Raw genomic sequence first — 27,076 nt, 5'->3', positions numbered from 1 at the left:
GCTTTCACTATTTTGGCAGTTTTTCCATTATACTGATTTTGCTTTGCTTCAGTGCAGTGGAAGAAGAGTGAGGCAAGAAGAACCCTTAGCCAGTTTTGGAAGAGCCACTGTCATAGGATGCCAAATCAGTCTTGAAAAAATTACTTCTACTTAACAGTGGAAAACCAGAAAGCAGCACTGTTTCTCTTACTTTAGTTTGCACAGACACCTATGTGGTCTAATGGATCAATCTAATTTATCTGCATTCTGCATGACATTTTCAGATAACCACGGTATGCTGCATAGAGCTATAAGCACAAAAAAAGTAATTTACACAATAGAATTAAAACACAGATGTACCTTTTCAACATTAACGTTTGAGTAAGCATTTGTGCCAGCTCATTAGGTCCGAAGTCTTTCAAATCTCCAAGGAAACTGTGAGTACTGAGATAGATACTGTTTGTTTTCCCACTCTGAGTCTGACAAGTTAATTCTCCATTATACAACAATAAAGGCTTTTGGGAAAAGGGGACTTCTGTAGCACCTGCCAATATAATCTTCGATCCTAGATTCAAAGATTGGGAAGAAAGAAGACATCATTTTTAAAAACCTACTTGGTAAAGAAAATGTGGTAACCAGTGAAGGTTGCTGGCTATTAACTCAAGGTTTTTAATTCTGATAGTCACAATCCACTGTAAAAGAGTATGTTTACCAGTGAATTAGAAAAAAGTGAGTTAAAACTTCTAAATGATAAAAATCATTTTCCAAATATTGCTAGATAAAGTTCTTGGCATTTGCCACTCATGTAGAAATAGCTGCAGTTACATTTTTGGTTAATACTATAAGTGAACAGAAGTTTTATCTCTGATCCTAAGAGCTTCTCTTGAACATTCAAAATACAATTGAAGCATAATGTGTAATTATAAGACAGAAGAGTATAAGAGCAAGAAAATTGAAGGGTTAAAATCAGAATCTCTATTGCTAGAAGTTTGTAGGAAACCTACACAACATTTACTTTTTTATTAGACAACTGCACTTCAGAACCTCTGTACTGTTCACTTTCATACGCGGCTGTGGAAACATTTAATACAAATTAAAAACAGGACATGCTTTGCTTTAATAACTGAAGCAATTGATGAGATTGTCAAAGCATTTACAGTACCTTGAATGGCATCTTTATGAAAGACATAAGTGTATGCTTTGTCATCATCATAAGCAACAAAAACACCTTTATCCATTGGCCAGTTTTCCCACAGGATTCCTTTAATGGTTGGTGAGAAATTTGGAATCTCATATATTCTATCATTTACCTAGAAGCAACGCAGAAGTAAAATTACAAGGAGACTAATGAAACAAGCTAAATTTTCATTCAGATAACGATTAAAAATAGAGGAATAGAAGTGGTGCAGAAATACAAAATTCTTATTACAAAAGTTTTCTTATGAGCTGTGACTCTGAATAGTGTAATTGTTTAATTCAGGAAGTAAGTAAACACAGAAAATACATGTCACAAGCATGGTATTTACTTTCCTTGGATGAAGAGCACTGGGACAGGCAGTACTGAAACTGAAAGGTAGCACATCAACATTAGCTAAAATTGTATTGGAATACACTAATATCTAATTTCTGAAAGGCATTTAATGTAATTAAATACCCTGATCTACTATGACACATTTGATTTCTTTACATCACTATTCTTTACATTACCATTCAAGCCTTTTTGGCAATTTCTTCTTCTACCACATGTGTTGAGTAACAAAACTTCTATTGATAAAACATGCTTTACGAGATAGTTGGAGACCTAGCTTGTAAATATAATGGCATGGGTATCCCACACTAACTTACTGGACAATAGACAAAACCATCACTTTTTTCATCTATGAAAGCCAGTCTGGTTCCATTAGGATCTGGAAAAATTTTTCTCACGCTGACAGGATGACGATATTCATTCACATATTGCCAGTCTTCGATGTAGAAATAATGAATGACTCCAGTCTAATGAGAAAAAAATGGAAGAAGCTAATATTGACACTAATAAATGGCAAGTAGATCATGAATTAGACTGTGGGTTGTATTTTTTCCCCTCATCTTAGAGATCTGAGTAAGAAGAACAAGTGAAAAACAGCATTTCCAGCTTTCTTTTGACTTTTTTTCCTCATTGAGGGACGTTATTAGGCAGGATAGGAAAACTTTTTGGGGGTGAGTTAAAAAAAAGAGAAGGGCCTTTTTCATTGGAAAGGAAAAAACCCACCTCACTACCTCACCTCCGGCATTTTCCAATGAAAAAATAAGAATACCTCTTACTGTAACAGGAGTGTAGAACAGCTGTTAATTATTTCTTATTTCTCTAACTAGCACTGGTTGTATCATTAACAATCTGCAATCAAAACTTACCTAGAAATAAACTAAGAATACAGAGACTGAAATTAATTCAAATAAACTTTGGATGACTTCATTTAAGAGCACGGTTAACCACTGTGAAAGTAAAATCTTCAGCCAAGACCTAAATTATCAACTGAAAACGCTTCACAGAAAAACAATGGAAACTAAGTGGTGCTATTTACGTAGTCCTGTTTTGGTTCCTTTTACTTCACTTGTCTTCAAGCAGAAGATAACTGTGAAGTAGTTTTAGGAAAGAGGGAGGAAAATGAGTGTTCTTGTTCTCACTCTGCTTTATGGAGACATTACAGTGCAGTTCTGAAGTGAGGGGAAATGCCTGCTTCTTTCTTGAAAGAAACGAAGCCTTCAATCAATGCTGAATAATTTGCCGCCCAAGAAGAAACACAAATTTAGGCTTATCCAATACAGGGGAAAAAGCAAACAAGCTTACTGGTGATAAACACCATTTCTCAACTAGTGTTGCACAAACAAGAACACTAGAAGTAAAAGAAGGCTTCTGAAGTCAATTGTAAAACTTGTACACACCAAATGGATCAGTTCTGAATTTACTATTTAAAATTTATCAGTACTAGTTTTAACTAGCTAAAAAGGCAACTGAGGAAATAGGGCAGCCTTCAACTGCTACATAACCATTTGAATTTTTAAACTAGTGATAACAGCAGAGAAAACAGCTCTGTCTTTCCTCTGAAAGGTCAATATATCACTGTGTGTCATAGAATTGCTCAGGTTGGAAAAGACCTTCAAGATCATCAAGTCCAACCTCTACCTAATCATATTACCCTAACTAACAACCCACTGCTAAATCATGTCCTTGAGCACCACAACCAAACAGTTTTTAAACACACCCAGGGATGGTGACTCAAGTACCAATTTGGGGACCCCATTCCAGTGAAGAGCACAATACAATGTCAAACATGCCCTGTATTCCCTATGGCAAAAAATACTACAACAACAACAACAAACCTCATACAGAGGAAAATCTCCTGAAAAGTCCACAAGCAAATTCACATTATGGTTCAGTAGTAAGCTGAGACCATAATACTTGCTTACCTCATTATCTTTGGGTCCACATCTATCATGTTACCACTTAAATAAATATGTTTTCAAAATAAGCCCTAAGTTTTTTCTTATATTCGGAAGATGCTTTGATTGCCAATCACGTCACTACCACAACAGAATTAAATTCTACTAGTAAAAAAAGCAGTCTTTTGAACCAAACCCTAGTAAAACAATATTTCTGCCAAAACACCTCATGTAAGTGCAACAGTTAGGGAAAGTTGAATGCAATTTTGACTGCTTTTGCAGAGAAAATATTCTGAAGTAAATTTCTCAGAAGCATAGTTTTTTTTCTGCAAAAAAAGATAATTCAAATCATGTGAACAGAAATAACTTCAATTTTAAAAGATCCTTAAAAGCAGAGATAATACTCACATCTGTACCATATATGAGGAAGTCACCAGTCAAAGCATGGCACAAAATCCGGTATTTATCATCATCTGCTGGGAAGAGTCGAGTTTCTCTTTCTTCCTGAGCATCCAAACCTTCACTTTCTATCTAAACATAAGAAAAAAAAAAAATGACCTTCAAGACTACACTGTAACTACACTGTTGATAACAAACTTTTGCCTGCATCAAACTGTCCAGAAATGAGCTTTCCTGTCACACAAACAATTCACAAGAAAACACCTTCTCTCACTTGTTCTACGGTAGCTTATATTTCTAAAGTTTCCATAAAATCAGTTTCATATTTTAATTAGCCAGCATAAAAAATAAAAGACTTCATTTCTATCTCCATCAATTGAAGATTATTCCACTTTATGTCATTTAAAAAATTTCTTGAACTTGTTCATCTTAAATCTATTAATTCAGAAATCCAAACTGACAGAGCTCTTACCATGTGCAACTGGACTTTACCCTCAAAGAGAGCAGCAGCGTAATCAGAATTAAGATGCATGCTTGCTACTGTACCCAGATACTCTGCATCTTTAAGCTTTTTCACATCTACAGAGAGAGAGAAACATCCAACATTTCATTACCAATATCTGGAACTTGAAGTTTTATTTCATTTAATTGCAACGTCTTGTCATAACTTCTTCAGACTGGGAAAAGTATTTTGTACTAATAGGAACATTTGGCATTTTTTTCTTTTTTTTTGAAATGTACAATGCAGAATGGCCAGCACAGCTAAGCATAATGCCACATTCATTGAAAAAGACAAGCAATGATGTGGCTGCTTAAAACAAGAGAATGAAATTAATGCTTACTGTTTTCTCCAAGCAAATAAAACCAAGCTCGATTGTTCATTCCTACAGCCAAATGATAAACACCAACAGCAATGAAACTGGGCTCTACTTCAACAGAGACAGTAACTGGTAGTTCCTGTAAGAAAAACAGTATCAGTTTCCATCCATTAGTAATCCTTTTATCCAAATGAAGTTTAAAAGGAAAAGGTTAACATACTCTCTCCACATGATTGACTATAGTAACTTCAAGAAGAGAAGTGAGGTAAGCAATCCGTGTACTGCAAGTATCTCCAAGGACTGGAAGCTTTGTCAAGAAAACATGGAGGGATGCTGTTCGTGTAGATACTGCCAGCAGCTGTCCATCATCTGTCCAAGCCAGCTGATCAACACCTAAAACATTTACAAGTTTTGGCAAAAGATCATTTCTTTGACTACCGAAATGAAACCAAGAAGCAATATTTTCACTTTAAAATATAACAATAGTGGGAACTCACAGCTAGGAATATAGGTACTAGTGTATTCAAAACAATTAAAATATTTCCAAGATTGAATGGAATCACTCAGACCAAACCCATAATTTACTAATTTAGCATCTTCCTAAGAGTAAAGACAATAACTGAAATACTTACAGATACACAATATGATAGTGGTAAATCACTAACTAAGAACATTGTCACATGAGAATGTTCCAGAAGCCACTGGAGGAAAACTGGAAAACTTGTGTACCAGATTAAGTATCTCTTCCTCTGCCATCCCCCCTCCCCCCCAGTACATGAGATGCAGAAAAGCATTAAGAAATTCCCACCCATCCAAAAAACATGGAAAGAAATATTATCTTATTATCTGAATATACCATGTTACAGATGAAAAAAACAAACTCACACCAAAAAAGTCACAAACCTAAAACCTAACAAACTCTAATTCTTAGAGCTGTACTTCTCTGTTCTTCAAAAAGATAAGGCTTTCAAAAAATATCTGTATGTTCCCATTTTTGCTGTGGATCATTTAACACATACTAGTTGGGAAATAAAAACTCCATAATAAATTCTACATTTACATAGTTTTTCAATAATACTTTTTGTTCATACATACATGTAAACAATCACAAACAAAATTCTATTTTTTACCTGATTTATACAAATTTTCATCCCCGAGGATATTACTAACATACCTTTGTTTTCATCATCCAAGTTTATTATAGCATACATCTTTTTCAGGTCTGACAGATCATGGATCTTAATGCTAAAATAAAAATAAACAATCATTCTCACTAATGTAATTCTCAGTCATCATAAATTGTAAGAAACCCAACCCAACCCAGTTAAGACAAGTTTAATGGAACAAAATGAGAGCATGAATGCAAAATATCTGAAATTTCCTAAATAGCAATTCACACACACAATGAGTAAAGAGACTGATAGCTTTATTTTGCTTTCATGTTACCTAGTATGTGCAAAAGAATCACTTAACAAATCATACTTATTGTACAATAACTGACGTGAAGTTGTACCATGTTTTCTCATAGGTATAACAACTCTAGATGTGCAAGTGTCTTAAATCAACAGCCTGCTAAGGTCATGCACACACAGAGAACTGAGGACAGAACAGAGTCCTGCTGTCATTCAGCTGCTTCTCCACTGAAGAATTCAGGTTATTAAAGGAACAGGAAGTAGTGGAAGAGGAGCTATAGGGCATATTCTATCATATGCACAGTATATTTTGGAAGAACTCCAGTCTGTAACTATTTTCTCCTTAATTGCTTGCACATTTATACTTTTCTCTAGATTGCAGGTAAGACCAAGTGGCAGAAGAAATTATCAGCATATCCTTATACTGAGTTCAGATTTAAATGAATAGTTGCTAAGCATCTACCTCCAATCAATCACAGTAATGAAATTTGGACTTTTCAGGAGATGAATAGCAGATTAGAAAAAGAATCAGTATTCAATTTTATTTACTTATACAGACAAAAACAAAACAACCCTAAAAACATAATTAATGACAATAAACTTAAGTGCAAGTGCAGAGATATTGGTCAAGATTAGCTTCTAACTTTAGGCAAAGAGGCAGCTCCAGAGAGCAATTCTTCTCATCTTCTCTTCACAGACTTCTCTGGGAGCTTTGAAGACTAGCTCTAATGCCAAACAGCTACAGTTAAATAAGATGAAGTCTATTCTTTATGTATAAAAACTGTCACTTACCAATTGTCACCACACGACGCAGCTTTGTTTAATGACTGTGATATAGCAATGCTGCTTAGATTATCTTTATGATTGTTAGCTTGAAAGACTTCTTGACCTATCTCACGAATGTGTGTAGAGATAACTACAAAATACCCTCGTGAGAAACCAATCATAATGTAGCCATCACCATACCTGATAAAAAGAAAAGTAACAAAAGATAATTATTTATGTATATGCAAAATGCATTTTCTTTCAGGCTGCTGTGGTAAGCTGTCAATGCCTCTTTCTAATGGGAAAAATAATCAAGTTACGGGAATCCATACATATAATGTAGAACAATAGGGTATAACACAGACTAAGGGAAAAACAATCAAAGATTCCTAAAGAACAAGTAGAAATTCGTCACACAAGGGTGCTCAGCATTCAATCACAAGTCCTCTTTATTCTCTCTTCCACCTTCTTTTGTGCCCTTTTACTTTCAGCAAGCAGCACACATGGTAGTGACGCTAGGAGAAAGAACTTTGGTATACTATGATACTATGATCTTCATTAGTATAAATGTGTCAGAAGGTGGAAACATCAATTTCAAGGTTATTGCTGACTCCATTTTTTTTCTAAGCTATGCTAAAAATAACAATGGCAGTTATTCTGCCCTTAAGGCACACCACTACAAACAGTAGTAAAGCCAGAGTGTGCTTTTGTGAATAGTTTAATATTCATGGTGTCAAGTACAAAAAAGCAGGTTAAAACAGAGATAGTTGCAGCAGGCCAAGGTTAATTCAAACAAATGTCTGATCTGCTTAATTGGGAAAAAAATACAGTATTACAAAGAAAACAATCCGGGCACACTCTGTCAGGTGTGTGCCCCAAAATAAAGCAGCATACAGCTACAGGATTCAAGTGTAAGCATTAAATGTTAACAACGCATTGACTGAACAGACACCATGTCACAATTCAAAAATATAGTAGCAGTACAGCTACTTCTGGGTACAGAGTTGAAGCTTCTAGCTCAGAACTTCTTCAAAGGAACATCACCTAGCAGGGGAGCTGCAAGAACTTTACCTAACTTTGTAAACAAACAAAACAGCTGAAAGATGCAACTCCACCATAGCTCTTTCATTAGTAACTCATCCGAACCCAAACTTCAGCCCTCAGTTTTTAATCTATTGTCAGGACAGTAGCAGTATTACCATTCTAAAACAGAACATATCAATGGCAATTACATTTTGGCAATCTTACTTTCATAGCCATTGAACTGTTAAGAACTAGAAAATGTAGATTCATACATTCAAGACAAGTACCTCATGAGCAAGGGATACATGTTTTCATTTTCAGCATTTATCAGAACTAGCGAGGAAATCTTCAGCTTGTTAATATGAGAATGCTGCATTAAGGAAACACTGCTTACCATCTATAGGTTACAATACTGCCATAAGACTGCTGAAATTTCAGATCAATGGGGTTATCAGGATCATTCAAATTAAAAAGAAAGAGAGTCTTCTTGCCAACCACTAAGCTTACCTGCCAATGAAAAGAAAAAATTAACTCAGGAGAAATAGAGTCACATTAAAATAAGGCTCAACACCTTCACTAAAAGATGCGATTTGGAACTTACAATAATCCTTAAAGAATGCTATGAATTTGAATCCTGAATCCTTATTAATAGTGGAAGAGATTTTCTGTCTATTCCCCTTGTGAGCCAGTGGTTCACAGCTCTAAATTCAAGCCCAGTAGAACACACAATCTCAAAGTCAGCACTTGTTCCTGCAGAAGCATTAGGAGAGCCCCATTTCTTCTGAGGAAAAGGCAGGAGGTCACATGGATCCTGTTGGACTACTTTCACTTGCACTACAAAGTGTCTTTCGATCCACATAATTTCTATCTGGAAAGCTGATGAGAAGACTATCAGAACATTGCTATCTCAAGTAAGAAAATCTGTTCAGTTTGTATTAAACCCACATCTTCACAGTTTGTAATCAGTCTAGGTAAGCACATTTCATTTGATGAAGCCTCAATCACTGCTGGACTTCAGAATCAAAGAGAGGTTGAGTGAACTTTTTTCATACCATTTTTGCTACCAGAACATGTGACTGTTAGACAAGAGTAAAATACTAATTCAAGAAAAAACAAAGAAGGAGAGATTGTTTCACCTTATTCTTTAGCAAAGATATTGTGAAGGGCTGTTTACAAGTTAATTTTGCATTACCTTCTGTTCCATTCCTCCTTGTCTAAAACGTAGACTATTTTTGTAAAGAGCTGAAAGGTTAAAATGCAAAGCTGTACTTTGAAATAGGAGGTATTTTCAAATTGAGAAAAAAAAAAAAAAGATGCATTTTAACACACTACTTATTTTGCTCCAACTTGAAGGGTTTTTTTCTAGTGTCATGAGTAACAGAATGGAAATGATCATTACCAAGCAAAACCTTCTACAAGAACAGATAATAAATGCCATATGGTTTAAACTACTGATGGATTATTTAAGTCTAACACCAAGAACTACAGGCTTAGAGATGTTCCTCAACATTCTACAGCAAATTTGAGAGCTGTAATAATAAAAAAACCCACATCAATAGAAAAGCCTGGGTTATTGCACAACCCTGGAAGCAGCAGGGAAAATCAAAGTGACAAAGTTCCTGCATTTTCAAAATATTTGTTAATTAAAAATTCCCTAGGAAGAGAAAGCACTTCATGCAGAGAAGAAAAACACTCCCACAAGTCCTTGCCAATATGATACGGGAAAAATTCTATACTGCATAGATTATATCTGACTGTGAAATTTTAATTACGCTGTCCGCATTAAAATATACAGAACTGAACTAATTGTAAACACAGTATCACTTTGTAATCCGTGAATTTTCTGTCTCATTTTAGTTCTTTGTTACTGATCATTTACTACTATGTGCTGCTGCCCTCATCATCACCCTGTTTTTCTGTACTTCACCACTGATGTATCTGATGGAACTTGATTCCTTCAAGAAAGATTACGAAGGCAGTGAGTAGCTATCTAGAGAGAGAACATCATGTGCTCAGGAGAGGTGCAGCAGACAGCTTTCTAGGCACATGGACATTAAGGTCTGCACAAGACAAAAACCCAATGAGAGTTGATCTATTTCCAGAACTGACTGCTGAAAGCCGTCTCTGCAGCTGAGACTTTCTTCTTGTAGTTGACACGTTTCCCATGTACCATATTGCATGTACTGTTGTACAGTACAACTGTTGTACTGTTGTACAGTTATATTGTGTATTTTAAGTACCTGCACTTACCTCCATCTATTCCATTTAAAATTACTGCAAAACCACTGTCATTTGTCTTATTACTAGCCACCATGTTTTCATGGACACATCCTTACTGAGCAAAGATTTAAAGCTTGAAAATGAAGGTATTTAAGGGGCGGGGGGCAGAATTAAAGCTTCAAAGTAAAGTACTGAGTCGAGGAGAAAGAAAAGTTACTTCCTGGCCAACAGTGGTTACTAGCAGAAACCCTGAAACATCAAATTCACACTTTTTGCAGGATTTTGCATTGACTTCTTACTGTGCTTTCCCTGGTTGATATTCTTTCATCAGTCTTCATAACTGAGAACTGCATATCACTGGGATCTGAACTCACTGAGGTCTGCAAGAAAGAAATTCAGATTGAAAAATTAGTATACAATGCAGCAAATATCAATGACAAATAATTGCGTTATTCCTGCCGTGTATATTTAAGCGTTAAGGATAGATAGGTAGAATTGCTATAGCATTTAGTAACAAAATTGAAAAAAGTTGAAAAAAACATAAAGTTAGTTTGAATCATAAAGATGTATTACTGAAAAGTAACTTCAAAAGTTAGAAATTTAGATAGGGGAAGATCCAAATGATCAGGAAGCTTTGCACAACAGTGTTTTACAGACAGTACTGATACAACAGAAACAAGATTACTGCGATGCAAAATCAGACAATAACCATCACAAATGATACATGCAATATTTACAATGTATAATAATAATAATAAAAATTATCTGATCCATGCAGTGACAGCAAAGTAGTTGCTTTTGTATTCTGTTGTGGAACAAGGTCAACCGGGGAACAGGTCTGAGTGATTGCACAGAACTGCTAGATAACAACAGCCAAAGCAGCTGAAGCGGAACCACAGAACTGGATGTGATAAAGCACCTTGCAGAGTGCCCCATGATGATACGATTTATGCAAGGGAAGATTCTGGGAGTGGGAAGGGTTGTGTGTGTGTACGGGACATGCATGCGTGGAAGCCATACTGGTATACTGCTGCATTGCAGAGCTTATAAAGGTGAGAGAAGACTCCGTATCATCCATGACTGTCTCTCTGGATGGGGACTGGCCTAGGGTCAGTTGTTGGTAATGACGGTAGTTAATATGAGGTTAGAAAACCTCATAAGGAAACCTTTCTTTGTCTTTACTGTCTCAACTACACTGCTTCTACTGAAGCTAGCTAGTTTAAAGAACAGACATCCTAAAATCTTAATTTATTATTTCTTCATCCATGTAGGACTTCAGAAATAAAGATGGAACTGTATGAAGTGAGCTACGACAGACCTTTGAGAATCATGAGTGAATCATCATTTGTGAAATTTAGAAAGAGAATTATATTCATTTGCATATTGTGCAGCAACTGTCATTGCTTGGAAGGACTGATCTATGCAAGCAAATGGAATGCTTGATAAGAGAATCTGTGTACACTTACAGGAAACACCAAAGTTAGCCTCTCAATGATGTGAGAGGACCAGCCTGGAAGAAATCATTTTAAATAAGGTTCTTGCCTTTGGTATTCAATCTAAATAAATAAGAACACTACAGACTTTTTATATAAAAGTTGTGTGAGAACTGTCCTGTGCTGCCACCGAGCAAGTCAACCAAAGACTGCACTAAGATTTTCTTGTAAAATATACAGGCCAGGATAACAGATAAGGAAAGCAGAGCTACTGAGATCCTAATACCATAAATTATGCTGCACAATGCAGAGGTTCAAATATTTAGATTTGCCCTCCTCGTGTTATAAGTTTTCCCAAAGCCGCCTTGTTCCTGAAAACAGGGATATGGAAAAAGCATCAACACACTGAGCTCTCTAGTTCTCTCAAGAATGAGGTGTATCCATGTATGTCTTAAAGTCAAATAGGGGTTATAAATACTACCTGTCTTATAGTATCCCCTTCCTGATTGCTTATAGTAATCATTTTGTCTTCACCACCTAGAGCCAGGAGGTTTTCACTGCTCCAACAACCACAAGTAATCCGTTTAGTGTGCTTGCCTGGAAAAGAAACAAACCTATACAACACAAATGAACAAAACAAAAAAATCTGGTACGAAATACATTGTATTTGACCATTCAAATGGAGATTATCAGAATGTGAAGAAACTTAACAGATAAATTAAATGTCAATAGTCAGATTTCAATTTTTAATCTTTTAATCCTAGATGGAAGCCTTTGGACCTTATAGGAACTTGCACCACCCCTGTTCTACCATGGTGAAACTAAAACACATTTTTGATTTGCACATTCACACACAAAACAAAAAAAGGAAAGTACGTGTATTAACAAAACTCCACCATTCCAAAGTGCAAGTCTAAGTTCAGAACAATACATACCAAGAATAGGAATCTTGCGAGAAGTCTGATGGTTGTATATAAGTAAGTTTCCCTTAGTTGTTCCAACAGCAAGTAAAGCTCCTACTCGAGACCATAATAAGAAAGACAATGAATCCCTAAAATAAAGAAAATGATTACTTTCCATAGTAGATTCCTTTTGTGTTCTTACACACAAAAACATTTTCATAGAATCATATAATGGCCTGGGTTGAAAAGGACCACAATGATCACCCAGTTTCAACCCCCCTGCTATGTGCAGGGTTACCAACCACCAGACCAGGCTGCCCAGAGCCACATCCAGCCTGGCCTTGAATGCCTCCAAGGATGGGGCACCCACAACATCCTTGGGCAACCTGTTCTGGTGTGTCACCACCCTCTCTGTGAAAAACTTCCTTCTAATATCTAACCTGCCCCCCCCCCATCCTATCACTATCAACCCATGTAAACAGTCGTACCCCTTCCTGTTTAAATGCTCCCTTCAAATATTGGAAGGCCACAATGAGGTCATACTTGCATACTTGTTTTGAAGTTTTATGAAACCATACACACCAAAGCATAACTTCTAAAGGAAGCAAACAGTCTCTACATCAAATATTAGAATTAACTAAGCGTGCGCAAAATAAAGGAATTAATAAAAAGTTGCATGAGTTAATGGAATAAGCTGCTGCAGCAGCAGCTTACAGTGGTCTATGTCTTCAGAAACACCTCTTCAAAAAGCACAACTTTCTTACCTCATGCCACTGTCTAATTGGCTTGTTTTGCTTGTGTTGGCATCCCAGAGAAAAATGGCACTACATCTGTCTGCAATTATTGCTAAGGTATCTCCATCCTTATCCCAGTCCATAGCAACACAGTTACTGAAGAAAACATGTGTAGAGATTCATTAATTACATTAAACTATGTTTAAAAGGTATACAGAAACAGCTGTAATTCTCCATTTGAAGTACCTGCCCTTCCCTTTCCCTACCAAGCAAGCCCATGACAGACTGCAGACATGTGGAAAGTGTATTTTTATAGCAGCTGTGCCCATACTCAAATCTCATAAAAATGACACAGGCTGAAGCACTTCAAGTATTGCCACTTAGATTTTCAAGAGACGGTGAAAATCTGTAGGGTCCTGTCTTCCCAGAGTCTACTCACTGTTAGGATGTTTTTCTCCTACTTCAATAAGTGTAATGATTCTGGATAAGAAAGCCTTTCAGAAGCAGGAAAACCCTCCAGCAAATTGTTCCCAGAATGATAAGCACAGGTTTATCCAAAAGTTTCTGATCAACTGGAAACAGCAGCGTTTAAAACACACATATAAAGTAACATACTGCAGATTAAGTATCAGCGCCATCTGACACCACTCTTCTTCCACTATATAAGTTTACAGCTTCTGGTTCAAAAGTTATTTCTTTTAAAGTCTTTGTTCTCCTTGCCATTCTAATTAAAACGACTAATGCAAGCCACTTTAGAAGGGTCCTGCTGAAACTTACACTGCTACAAATTAACTCAGTAAGCCTGCAACTCAAGTTCTCCTTTTTTAAAACCTTCCTGGGTTTAGTCTAGAAAACAAAGATGTTGTCTATTCCCAAAACACACATATGAACACTTAAGACCCTTATGACATCAACCATTAGAGCACGAAGTATTTGATATCCTGAACTACATTCTTATATACCTACTGCTACATCAGGTGGTAATGGTGCCCAATACAAGTAGACTTACAGAACACAGTGATGTGAGGGCATAAAGTCACAGTGTGTACACCTGGTCACCTTTAATCTGGGCTCTGAGTGCTCTGATGGACTGACTGCCTTCTAGCAGTGAGACCGCATCTTCCAAAAGATGTTTTTAAATTTCTCCTGAGAGAAACCCAGTTTCTATACTCTAAACATCACTGAGATTCAATTCAGAAGCACACTCCCAACCCAAAGCAAAAATGTCTACATATACATTATGCCAGTGATGCAAGCAAAAGGACTCCAAAACACAAGATATCATTCCTCAGAAAGAATATTATACAAATCCCAAGAAAATAGGCACTAGCAAGATTGTAGTCATAAAGAGTATAATATGGATATCCTGTATATGAAGGCATTATACTCTTTCTTACTATCATACCAGACATCTTTTAATATTTATAATAAATCATACTGAGTTTATTATTAGTAATAATAAAAAATGCTTCAGGTGAGGGTTTATTTTTCCAGTTATCCCTGACAGTTAAGCATAAGCTCACATTTTACTGTGTCATATTCCATACGTGCTCATCAACTTGTTTTCTCTTCCACGTACAACCGCCAGTGACAGCATCTCTTCTTATGAAGTTCTCTGACTGCATAAATACTTTGTTAAAAGAACCAAACAATTTAAACTCATCTCAGTACCTACCCTGGTAAAGTGATTTCATTTCTCTTCTGACCATGACGATCAAAAATTTTCACAGTGTGATCACCTCTAAAAAAGATTAACACATTAAATGATTCTCCCTCGTCGTCTTTTATCATCTTGTCATCAGGTTACAAATAAAAACTTTTCCTACATTTGAGACTTTATAATTGCAGTAACATGGCTCAGAAGCATCACGTATATACATTTATAAGGAGATAACAGATGCTTTGCTTTGGTTTAGATTTAACTTCTTTTCTTTTTGTCAATGTTTACTATGGACAAGTACAGTAAATATTTGCAATCTTACCCTGTTACAGCAAGGAAATGTCCCAAAGTCTTCTGCCAAGCAAATTGCACTGCAGAACCAGACCAAGCTTTTTCTGATAGAATGAATACTTGCTAGAGACAGGAAGAAAATAAATAAGTAAAGTTTCAAAAAAGGGTAAATTACACATTTTAAGCTTAAAACAATATTGGTACTTCCCCCGTGAAAAAAGCCACCACTGGCTTCCAGATAATTGTAATGTATCGAAGAATCAAAATTCAAGAGAATAATCTTTTGGCTTAAGCTGGACAAATTGAAGTTGCTGACGCTGGGTGTGCGTACTGAGAACTGCTGTGACTCTTACAGTGGGACCACTCTTTCTCTTGCACAACTGCATCACACTCTTTCCTTCATATCCAAAGACTACTGTGTTTGACCCTCTGAATTCTATAGAGAAGCGTGGGACCAAATAGCACCTTCAGTCACAGGGGGCAGAAAAACAGAGCTCAGTATCTATTTTTTTTAAAGCTGTGTAGCTGTTTTGCTCTCCCTAAATTGCTGGGCCAAACCAGGGCTGCAAAACAACTCAGCTGTAGAAGTTCTTGATTCCTCAGCACAGAACTTACCAGCTACCTGATACTGCATGCCATCTACACAGGCTGTTCTGTCAGTTGGGCGTAAAGCAACACCAACAACTTCACCCTTTTCTCCCCTGCCATACTGTCAGACAAACACCATGCCTGGGGTCCCCCAAACACCCAGCTACACTTGTTTGGTTTGCTTTTTCCCCTCAAGGGTCTCTGCCTCTTCTCCTGAGGCACGGACTTTGCATTTCACTTCACAAAAAACACGATGAACTGAGCGTTGCACGCCACAGGCACAAACGACGCTTGGCAGCCGCATTCCGATTTGAAGCCATTTTAATGATATACTCAGTAAACCAGCGGCGAACTCCAGGGGACCGTTACCGCGGCAGCGCCCAACAGTAACGGCTCCACAGCCCGGGACTCCCGCGGCTCAGAGCGCCCCGTGCGCCCCTCACAGGCCTCAAGCATCGCACCGAGGCGGCCGGGGCGGCGCTGAATAGGAACTTCAGGGCCCGGCCGCCCGGGTTGACCCCGCCGCCGGCCCCGAGGTCGAGACCCCATCAGCGCACAGCCCATCCGCGCACACCACCCGCGTACGGCGGCCGGCCGGACTCACCTTCATCGCGCCCACCGCTCTCTGCACAGCGCCCCGCGCGCATGCGCAACCGTCGGCCCCAGCTGAGAGGAGATCCCGACCCCTCCCGCACCCGGCGTCCGTGTCACCGCGGAAACGGGAAGGCGGGAGGACAGCGCAGCCAATCAGAGGCGGAGGGCGGGGCCACACTCCCGAGCCAATGGGAAAGCCAAGATTTCTCCGCGTGGCCGTTAGCGTACGTCGCAGTGAGGAATACGGAGCCACGTAAGCGTTGGGAGAAAAGCGTGGCTCCGTAAACAGCGTACTATAAAGACGCGTTATAAAAATAACGTTTCTTAATTAAAGCTTCAGATTCGGATACACAAAATCTAAGATATATCTAAGGAAAAAAAAAGGCACCAACCCATTGAAAGTGTATTTAAGTTCAGCTGTATTCAATTTGAAACAAAGCAGGTTTCAACAATTAAGTTTCACCTCTTAGTAATTTCCTTTAAACCAATAAATAGTTCGTCGAGAGCATGAACACACCGCAAGTTAAAATTACAAGTGTACAAAGACTTTGGGTGTTAGACACTTCAGACTCCTGGGAAGCATTCTGTGAGCTGACAGCCCCAGGATCCCTCATGAAGCAGCGCGCCGCAACGCACTGCACGCCGCTTGGAAAACAAGGAGCAAGGCACAGAAAAGCAAATACAAAAAGACTTCCAGAGAACATTCAGACTGTTCCAGATGAGTGTGTGGCAGAGCGTAGGCCTCAAACAAGGCAAATTATAAAGCATTTGGGAAAAAAATGAAATCCTGTGAGGCATACGCAGCCCTCCCGCAAGATGGTGACCACGCTCAAATGGCGGGTTGGCTCTTTGCATTTTGAAGTAACCTTGCTGGAGAAAAAGCCGGCCCACTGCTTCATTTCATCTTACAAAATGACACCTTTCGCATTAGTGCAAAGCCTCGTGTAAAACACATTGAGAATCAAAGTAAGACTCCTTAGTCTAGATGCAATGGAATGCTTTGAGAAATTCAAAGTGCTCTTATTAAATTGGTTAACTTCTAATCACACTTTAGAGCTCTTTCCGCTAAGTTACTCATGCTTATAGAGTTTTCCTTAAAAATAACAACGTAGATATAAAAAACAAATTAGAGAAAAGGTACAATGTTCTCCATCTTACGGAAAACCTTCAAACATCCAAGTAGTACACTGGATTTCAGAAACCTCTTGCAGACATAATTAAATAGCAGATTTCCATTAGCATTATAAGACAATATTTAAAATAAGGCTTTGGTTAAATAAAAAATATTTCTAAACTAGGAATGATGGTAAAAGTGCAAATATTCACCAAATACATAACTTCATTTTTAAGGCAAGCCTTACGCCTGCCATTTACAATGGTTTGCATTGGTCTGTCAGCCTGCACTGTAACAGCTCAGGTACCCACAGCAAAACACGTTTATTATAGGCAAATTAAATATATGGGGTTGTATTCTGTAATTTGCTTCACCCAGAGGTATCCTCAATTGTACTGGTGGAATTGTATATATTAATGGCATGATTTCTCTGCATGTTTGAGGGGTCAAGGCCATAAATCAGTAACATTTGATTATCCCACTGAGTTCACAATGAATTCACTCATTTCTTTGTATTTCCTCAATGGAGGTCCCTTGCTGGCAACATCTTGGTTGCAGCTGATTTGATTGTAATTCTTCCAATGTGCAGGTAATAAAGATAATTCTTTAAAAAGTGCTTAATATTGGTCCAAAAGAATAATATATGTGTATGTAGGTTGGAGACCACTTTGTTGTTGTAGATATCCCGCACCTCATATTCTTAGTTGGCTTGAGGAAAAAAGATACCAGCTGAGTCCGTAGTGGAGAAAGTCACCTTCTCAAAGAAAAGAATCTATAGTTTCACAGTCACAACACATGCTCCAGCTCTTCCTAAGCACAATGGTGCAACCTGTAAGCAAAAATACACATTTGTGAGAGAAACATAGTCAGGTTTAAGTCTTTTTGCTTAAGATTGACCATGTTTAAAGTTTATGATAATGGCTGCAGAGCTGCAGCAGAGGTGGTACCACTCATATGCTGTTATCTTGACTTAAAATAAACAAACATGCAATACTGGCCTCAAATTTAGACTTTAACAACTGTCTCTTCAAGGTAAATCAGCTTGGAATGGGGAGGAGAGGGCAGAGAGAGGGAGAATTAGACTAACAAAAGTGCTTCACAGAAAAGGAATAGTTTTCTTTTTGCAAAAAGAGCCACACTTGTAATAAACATGTAGTATGTTCTAATCAGAAACTATACCTGTGTCCATTCATTTGTCTGGGGATCGTAAGACTCCACTGTGTTAAGGTATGTTTGACCATCATATCCCCCAACAGCGTACAACTTGTCACCAAGGAGACATACTCCCACTGCATCTCTGCTAATGCTCATAGAAGCCACAGCAGTCCACATATCTGTTTTTGGATCATACCTAAAAAATAATTTGTGTCATGTTCTAAAACTGTTGCAAAAATTTCTTTAACAAAAAAAAGTACTGGAACCAACACTCTAAATGTAGTACAGAGCAGGTACTGTAATGCAGACCTGGTTGTTAATTTCAGAGGACTGTTTTCCTTAATACTCTCTTCTAAACTGTTTCTTTAGTCATATGATAACACAGTAATAGTTACACATCCACTTTGTGCTGCTTACCATGCAGCATGCATATATATACACATATAGCTGTTCTTAGCATATTTCTTATTGCACTGATAAGCATACCACTCTGGAACCAGTTCTGCTGCCATACTATCCTGTAGTAGAGAAAGTACTTGCTCTACTACATGATAATCACTAACTGTTACAGCACAGGCTGTTCAAGTTGAATGTGGTTCTAAAGAAAGTTACTTGTTAAGAGAGATCACTGTTTTCAGAAGAACCCTGTTGGAGAAAGTTCTGGAGGAAATGCAAAACTTTTAAGGTAATTTACAGCACATCTTGAGTCATAAATGTGTATCATAAACATTACCAAAGTCACTTTAATGAAAAAAAAATGTCCTTCTAGAATAACGTCAGCATTCTTTACAAGCTAAACTAATATTTAGATGGGAGGATCCATGCTATCATTATATTAAGAAACTTATGTTAACTTGACTGAAAGAAACAATAAGTACAGTACAACTGATGGAATCACGTGGCTCTGAAGGGCTCTAAGGAACTACACAAAGAACATATTTATTTGGCCAAGAGACCATCCTAAGATCATACTACAGAGAAGAAAGTGGTCTTAATTTGTTTGCATAAAGGACACGGATATAACAAACTCTTAACAATTTCATCTTTTGTTCTCTATTCAAAGTACTACAGAAATGTATCTTTTATGCAAGTACAATCATAGTATGGAAATGCTGACAAAGCTCATGCTGCAAGTGGAAGTACAATGTAGTGAAAGAGGGCAATTCTCAAGCTGCAGATAGAATTTATTTTTCAATTTAAGTTTATTTCATTTATAAAGTAGCATAATTCTCTGGAAAAACTATTATTGCAGCATGTAGTGGTAAATAACTATTCAGAATCTTAATGTGATTGCATGTGATTAGTTTTTTTAAGAAGCTATTTCCATGAAGTTAATGATAAATCACTCTATAGACTGGCATTGTTTGAACCTCTGTGAGGATATGCTTTCATTGGGATATTACCTTTCTACGCAGTCTGACAACCTGGATGTTAAGTTTGACGCTGGGGCATCATGACCACCGATGGCATACAAGAACCCATTCCATGTAGTTACACCTACACCACCTCTTCTTTTTGACATTTGAGCACAGAGGGTCCATTTGTTTGTGTGAGGATCAAAACATTCTACCGACTTAAGACAAGAACTTCCATCTCGACCACCAACTGCATAAAGTCTGTAACGTTTGGGGAAAAAAAAAAAAAAGCATCAACAAATATTGTCTGAACAAGATGCAAGTTAACTCAAGTTTGTATGAAGAACTTCCAAATATCTTCAGAAGCTAAATTTAGAGGACTTTAGTCTTTCAATACAGTGTTCTATTTCTAAATCTCACATCATACAGTTTTGCTCTGATCTTTTCCTACTGTGATGATTAATACACAACAATAATGACAGAAAACAGATGATATCTATAGCACGTTTACATTCCAACTCATGCCCATAGCTAAAATTTTCACAATGTGTGATTTGACAAAGGTGCATCTCCAGCAAGGTCACAGGGACAAATTCAGTATTCTACTCATGCATGTAAGAACTCTGCCCTGCCTCTTCTTAGGCATCAGGTATTTGTGAACCTGAAATTTAGTTTATGAATAGCAGTGCTATGTTAAGCCCCTTACATCCACTAGGTGGCCTAGTTTCCTCAGTTCTAACAGTTGTTATTGACGGGATTTAAATTCTTTGGAAAATAAGGATGGAAAGAAAAGGTTGTTTTAGGTGCACTGCACCACTACCACCGACTAATATTTAAAAGTAACCAAAAAAATTAGGTAGGAGTTTAGGCAGCACTTATAAGCAATGTAGGCTTAGAGGCAGAAGTGCCCAGCACTGTTATTTTGAAAAGCAAGAACACAGAGAAGGCATTCTGAAGAAAAAAGACATCAGAGGCGAATTTCAGTTTGATGTCACAAATGATAATTCAGGTGATATCCTGTCATAGTTGAAGGCACACTAGAGTACAGTCAGTATTTATCATACAAACATTAAGTACTGTGTGTGTTTAGCGGTGAACTTGGTAGTTTTAGATAATGGTTTTAGATAATGGACTTATGATCTTAAAGATCTTTTCCAACCAAATGATTCCATGATTCTGTATGTTGATAGTATAAAGAATTACCAGCAGTTACTATGGAGCTGTATTCAAGATGTTCTCACACTGGGAAACACTGTTGTGCCTCTTGTAAATATGGTTGACCCAGTAGTTCTCAGTAAAACAATTGATACCCCTTAAATAATGCATTTCCATGCAAGTGCCCATGTTTAATAATACAAATTGTCTAAGGTAAGGAATGTACAGAAGCATATTAAGTCATATTGCAGTTCCAAAAAAAGTTATGACTAAGAATCATCCTTTTATGCAACATGGCATTTAAATGAAGCCCAATGCTCTCTCTTCCCCTAGAAACATTGATCACTTCCGCAGTAATTTCACACTCAGGATATGGAAAAGGATATATTCTTTTCAAAAAGGAATTTTCTTTTGAGCAGATCATCTGGAATCTATCAGTTTACAGACATATTACTGGAATGTGCAGAAAGGACTGCTTGCAGCTTAAAGGTAATAAATTTGCATGCACTTTCACACCTTTAACTATAGGCATCTAACACTGCAGTATATGTTATGAGTCTAAGCTATGTTCCAAAATAATAGAGAAATATGAGACTATTTTTGGTGCTTTTTACCACACCTGGGACTCTCTGCTGAATATATAGGAAGCTTCAGACCTAACTTAGTTATCGAGTCTGCAGTTCCAAAAGCAGCCCAAGGCACCCTGCTTGCTGGTTGTTCCAAGTTCTTCCCTCATTTCACTCATTCCTGGACTTGTTCCAGATCCCAGAGGACCCTCTGCAAGTGTGTTTTAGTTGTACTAATTAAGCTTTCCAAGAAAAAGAAAAAGAAAAGAAATCATGAAAACCTTTTTGCTTGCTTACAATACTCAGGCAAGCTCAAGGGAGGTGTGTAAGACAGGACATAACCAGAAAGGTAAAGTTTATGGTCAAGAGAGTTAAATAGTCTGATACAACTATAATAATAGTTACTTTGGTTCACCTGGTATTCACTAGCCACAGTGACAAGTACGTGATTTGGATAAGCTGGCTACAGGGCTGGTGGAAAACAGGATGGACTGCTGGGTGCAAAGGGCTGTGTTCAGCAGCATGAAGTAATTGGCTGGCAGCTGCTTACTACTGCCATTCCTCCCAGGCTGATAAAATACCTTGATACTGCTTAATGTCTTCACTAATTATCTTAAAAATGTAATGGAAAACCACCCTTAGGAAGTTTGCTAATAAAATCAAATTAAGGGGAGTTGCTGGTATGCTGGAGGGCTTGGGTATTATTCAGAGAGACTCATACAGGCAGCAAAAGTGGCCGGACTGAAGTCTTAAGAAGTTTAACAAAGGTCAAGTCCTGTACATGGAATGGTATATTCTCATGCAATAGTATAAGGTGGGAGATGACTGAAGAAAAAGCAGCTTGGCAAAAATAGACTTGGAGGTTCTGGCAGACAATAAACTGAATTTAAGCCAACATTATACTGGACTTAAAGTAATCACAGCTGAGCTCTCCTTATTCAGTATGTGCAAGACTGCATCTGGATACTGTGTCCATCTTTGGGCTTCTAGCATAAGATCTTGCTGTACGGGATCAAGTCCAGTTGATGATCACTAAGATGATGATAGAGGTAGAACACAACGTATGAGAATTGGGCAGTCTTAAGAAGAGATAGATAAGGAGATATCTTACTGCTGTCTCCAGCTCCTAATAAGAGCTTATACAGCTTATACCGTAATCATTCTCGAAGTATACAGTGAAAGTAGAACAAGAGGCAAGTTGAAATATGGGGAAATCCAATCAGATTGTAGAGGAAAGACGTTTGGTACAGTGATGGTAAAATAATGGAACAGGTTGCCCAGGAAGGCTTTTGAATCTCCATCCTTAGCAGCTATTTAAATCTCAGAGATTACCCGAGCTAGCTCAGTTAATGCTGAAACTAGATCCTACAACTTTAAGGTTGGTCCTGCTTTGAGTCGTTGCTGGATCAGATGACTCCAGAACATCCCTTACAATCCTAATTTAGTATTATGCGACTCCAAATTTATTTTGGTAATTAGTTTGTTCAAGCAGCACTTGTATTCTGGGCTCTATCAAATAACTAAGCTTAGTCCAAAGGAAAACAATATCACTGGGAGTCTAGGAAACACGTTCTACTAATAAGGACTGAAGGAGCTAGCATTACTCTCTCTTGAGAGGAGAATCCTTAGGGGACATGTGTCATTAACTACAACATGCTGAGCAAATTGGAAGGAAAATACTAATTTTCCATGGTCACTTTGGATAATACAAACTAAAAAGAATACAAACAAGCAAAAGATACTTATGAATTGACAAATGGAGAACTCAGAGTTGTGTTAACAGTTAGCAGGTTGCTCAGAGAAGTTATTGGAACTTTCTCACTGGAGAAAGATAATAAAATCACTTCTGCTGTGAGTGCTTTAGATATAATTGATTCAGCTTTGTGGTAACCGACAGGATCAGGAAACTTCTTGAGGTCACTTGCAACCATGTCCTGTGACAGCACAAAATGGCCTAGTTGTCTGAGTATGATTTGCACAAGGATTGAAATATATTTTCACTGAAAAACAGTTTTAGAAATTTCTGGTACTACTCCAGATGAGATTTAAAGCTTATTATTCTCACTGAATTAATACGATACAGTGTGAGTATTCTCCCCTAACTTCACAGTGATTTTGAAAGTTGATTCTTCAAGCTATCATAATAGGAGGAAATCATTGAAGTCTCACTGGTTCTTAATGCTATCAACATCTTATAAGTTGAGAAAAATAAGTCGTTTAGGAAAACCTCTAAATACATGTTAGATAATTTGGAAGTTGCCTTCACATACTTTCCATTTAATATTGCTACGCCAACAGTGCTCCTTGGAGTTGACATACTAGCTACAAAGTTCCACTGGCGAGCCTGTGGATCCCATCTTTCTACTGTATTCAGGTAGCTCCAGCCATCATGTCCTCCTACAGCATACATGGGGCCTTCCAATACAGCTACTCCTAAAGAAAAAAGAAAAAAAGATTACATTTTCCTATTGATGGTTCAGTGTGCATCAAAAAATATTTTAAAACAAAAAATGGCTTTCCTTTAGGCAGCCATTGCTGGATATAATCTGAAGGAGAAAAGAAGTTCAATAAAAGTTGGCATTAAAACAAAGATATCCTCCCACACTATCCCCAAAATGTAATTCCTGAATAAATTTTCATCAGCTAACCTTTTAAAACATATAAGCGTTCAGCTTTTACAGAAACCTACATACCAAGACCGTGACGATGCGTGGACATAGGTGGCATTACACTCCAAGTTTTTGTTCTAGGGTTGTAGCACTCCACAGTATTCAAGGTTTTCAGACCATCTCTGCCACCAACAACGTACAATTTATCATCTAAGACTGCAACTCCAAACTGTAATCTTCGTCCGTTCATGTTTGCAACAGGAGTCCACATGTTGGTACGAAGTTCATACTTTTCGATGCTCGTAGCTCCTGAGTGACAACATCCACAAGTCAGTAAAACATGTTTAATGTGAACTATTAACGTAGCCTTTATTTCAGCAATGCTGATCCTACGTGACAGCATAAAATCCTACAGCATGTTCTTAACTGTGTATACAAACAGCCCTTTTTGAACTCCTCAAGAACCAACCACAGCGTAATTAATAAGGATTTTTCAGTGCTTTTCAAGACAAAAAGCAGAATTTTTAGTATCTTTAAAGAACAAAGCATTTAAAAAAATGATTTTGGGGAATATTAATTGATAAAAATTGATAAATGCAATTATATACTGAAATCAGTTGTTCCATAATACTAGAAAAAAATCTGGAGTTATGTGACACGAAGCTTTCAGGTGCAACACAGACTATAAGATGGAAAACAACTAAAAATTGGAAGTGTTAACTTCAAAACACAGAATAAATGAAAACACATTATTTACTATAACTTTTCTAACTTGCCAGATTCATTCTCACTACCGTTATGCAGTATTGAAGCTTATGTAAGAAAATAACATCCTAGCAGATGACAGACCTACTTAACAATTAGTCAAAAAGCAGGTTTTCTTTTGCTTTTATACCTCGTGCATGTCACCTTTGTACATTTTCTGTCATCATCTTCTTTTTCCAGACTACTTTCCACTCAAGTAAATGCAAGCCAACCTTCACTCAATTCAACATTTTACTACTCAGAAATCAGATATTCCCCTGACAATTTCAGATCAATCATTACTGTAGCTTCCAGAATGTCTGTGGTATCTTCAGTACTACCTAGCTTTTTAAACTTAAGATATGCTGTCCTTTTTTGATGATTGTTTTCTATACAGCAAAATGTTTGACTTAACAGAATTAATGTGTTATACAACTAACATCTACCCAGCATTTCTTGAAAAAAAAAAAAAAAACAACCAAAGGGAAGGAAAACAACAACAAAAAACCAACCCTCATCAACTAATCATTATATAAGCCAAGACCTTTTGTTGCATCCATTCCTCCAACTGCAAACAACACTCCCACTGTAGATTTTCTAGGTTTGGTGCGAGGACTTTGCAACATAGGTCGTCTCTCTGGCAACAGATGGTACTTCATTGCTTCCATAATGAGTTTTTGACACTCAATGTCATCCCTAAAGAGTGCATTATTTTCCATATCTGCCAAAAACTGCAAAAAAGATTGAAAATTAAACAAGCTGAATTGCTATAAACCACACAGAGTATAAAAACAAAATCAAAAGAAAAACAGCTTATCCAAAAATTTTCATTGCTTGATTTAGAATAGACTCACATTCAAAAAGTTCATATAAACAAGAGTAGGGTACAGATAAAACAGCAATAAAAAAAAAAAACAAAAACACATTTTAAGCTGAACCCTTGAGTATGAAACACAGGAAGGCCATCTGATTTCAATGGATGACTTAAGCCTAATGGTCCAAAGAAGAATACAAAATCTTATGTTTCAGTGCTACCCTCAAGTATGTTCAAGGAAATGGACTTCAGGTATGTGAGTCGGCTCAGTCTCACTCTCTGATTCCCAGATACACTCAGTCCAGGGCTGTGAAAGCTGCTTTAGGCACAAGCTGAATGTTTTAATATGTATTCTATTCTTGACTCTGCCAGTGACCCATAGTAGGGCATCAATTATTGCAAACATGTAAAAAAACATTAGTGACAAGGATGCTAGCAAATCTGAGAAGTACTACATTTTTATCTGACCTAAATAAAGGCTACTAATAAAAATTATTAAAGATTCTGGAGCCTTCTGCACTCCACGTTTGTTAGATTGCGAAAAACATACTAGTAGGCTAAGTGTCCCAACTGCCATTTTTACAAGTCTACACAACTGGCATTCTGAACTGCAAGGCATGGCCTGAGTAACAGGAGAAAAGAAACAAGAGAAACAGCCTTCTGTTCACTGGCAATTATCAGAATAAGAAAGAGAAATGCCTCTCGCTCCCCACCACAAAATCCAAATGAACATTATAAATACCAAGTCCACAAGCCATGATGAGATCTTATTGCTGAGCTGCTGACAGCCAATAACAAAACACAATCTACCTACCTTTTTCACTGGTTTCTCACCCCATCCCCCAAACTACAGAGAAGTTTTCTCACAGTACAGTCTCAATCTCTGAAAACTTCATCTCAGATAAAAATAAACGCCATCTGCAAGGGATGCTCTGAAAGTAATGCCTCTTATTTTATTAGGTTGACTCATGACGTCAGAGGTGGATGGTGGTGGAACGGCGGTAGAGGTTGAACATTCCCACCAATGTTTCATTACATTTTGTTGTTGTGTTGCTCTCTGACAAAGTGGTGTTGACATGGAAATGCGTATGGGAGCGAAGGTGTGTCACTGAGTTCTTCCATGCGGAAAAAAAGTTGCACTCAGTGATGTCCATTGGTGCGTGCTGAATATTTATGGAGACCTATTGGTGGGTGTGAGCACAGTGAAGCAGGTGGTGCACTTCAGCAGTGACAACAGTGACATGAAAGACAAGCTGTGTTCCCAATAGCCATGCAGATATTTAGAAGCATGGCATGCAGGCTCTTGTTCATCTCTTGCAAAAA

At 37.5% G+C, this 27,076-nt stretch overlaps 2 protein-coding genes across 8 annotated transcripts in view; both read right to left on the bottom strand.

Annotated features, from left to right (window-relative positions):
* WDR19 (WD repeat domain 19) overlaps nucleotides 1-16,350 on the bottom strand; it is a 36,510-nt gene extending 20,160 nt beyond the window's left edge. For 2 of the 3 annotated variants that reach the window (XM_072334253.1, XM_072334254.1), the window contains exons 1-17: nucleotides 16,252-16,350; nucleotides 15,091-15,182; nucleotides 14,784-14,849; nucleotides 13,139-13,264; nucleotides 12,408-12,523; nucleotides 11,954-12,069; nucleotides 10,339-10,419; nucleotides 8,214-8,326; nucleotides 6,824-6,997; nucleotides 5,794-5,864; nucleotides 4,840-5,012; nucleotides 4,644-4,758; nucleotides 4,274-4,380; nucleotides 3,811-3,933; nucleotides 1,825-1,974; nucleotides 1,142-1,289; nucleotides 340-544 (exon numbers count right to left, since the gene is read on the bottom strand). In XM_072334253.1, coding sequence (XP_072190354.1) covers nucleotides 340-544; nucleotides 1,142-1,289; nucleotides 1,825-1,974; nucleotides 3,811-3,933; nucleotides 4,274-4,380; nucleotides 4,644-4,758; nucleotides 4,840-5,012; nucleotides 5,794-5,864; nucleotides 6,824-6,997; nucleotides 8,214-8,326; nucleotides 10,339-10,419; nucleotides 11,954-12,069; nucleotides 12,408-12,523; nucleotides 13,139-13,264; nucleotides 14,784-14,849; nucleotides 15,091-15,182; nucleotides 16,252-16,257 — 1,982 coding nt within the window. In that variant the 5' untranslated portion in view covers nucleotides 16,258-16,350. The remainder of the gene's footprint in view (nucleotides 1-339; nucleotides 545-1,141; nucleotides 1,290-1,824; nucleotides 1,975-3,810; nucleotides 3,934-4,273; nucleotides 4,381-4,643; nucleotides 4,759-4,839; nucleotides 5,013-5,793; nucleotides 5,865-6,823; nucleotides 6,998-8,213; nucleotides 8,327-10,338; nucleotides 10,420-11,953; nucleotides 12,070-12,407; nucleotides 12,524-13,138; nucleotides 13,265-14,783; nucleotides 14,850-15,090; nucleotides 15,183-16,251) is intronic. The other variant, XM_072334255.1, reaches the window with a different exon arrangement.
* Nucleotides 16,351-16,643: 293 nt separating this feature from the next.
* Nucleotides 16,644-27,076, bottom strand: part of KLHL5 (kelch like family member 5) — a 47,585-nt gene continuing 37,152 nt past the window's right edge. For all 5 annotated transcript variants that reach the window (XM_072334601.1, XM_072334602.1, XM_072334600.1 and 2 more), the window contains 6 exons: nucleotides 25,484-25,670; nucleotides 24,280-24,504; nucleotides 23,857-24,019; nucleotides 19,914-20,126; nucleotides 18,535-18,706; nucleotides 16,644-18,184 (listed from right to left, as the gene is read on the bottom strand). In XM_072334601.1, coding sequence (XP_072190702.1) covers nucleotides 18,128-18,184; nucleotides 18,535-18,706; nucleotides 19,914-20,126; nucleotides 23,857-24,019; nucleotides 24,280-24,504; nucleotides 25,484-25,670 — 1,017 coding nt within the window. In that variant the 3' untranslated portion in view covers nucleotides 16,644-18,127. The remainder of the gene's footprint in view (nucleotides 18,185-18,534; nucleotides 18,707-19,913; nucleotides 20,127-23,856; nucleotides 24,020-24,279; nucleotides 24,505-25,483; nucleotides 25,671-27,076) is intronic.

Source organism: Excalfactoria chinensis, chromosome 4, assembly GCF_039878825.1.
Source record: "Excalfactoria chinensis isolate bCotChi1 chromosome 4, bCotChi1.hap2, whole genome shotgun sequence".
In the NCBI taxonomy this organism is placed as follows: Eukaryota; Metazoa; Chordata; class Aves; order Galliformes; family Phasianidae; genus Excalfactoria; species Excalfactoria chinensis.
This window is presented reverse-complemented; position numbering and strand designations above follow the sequence as displayed.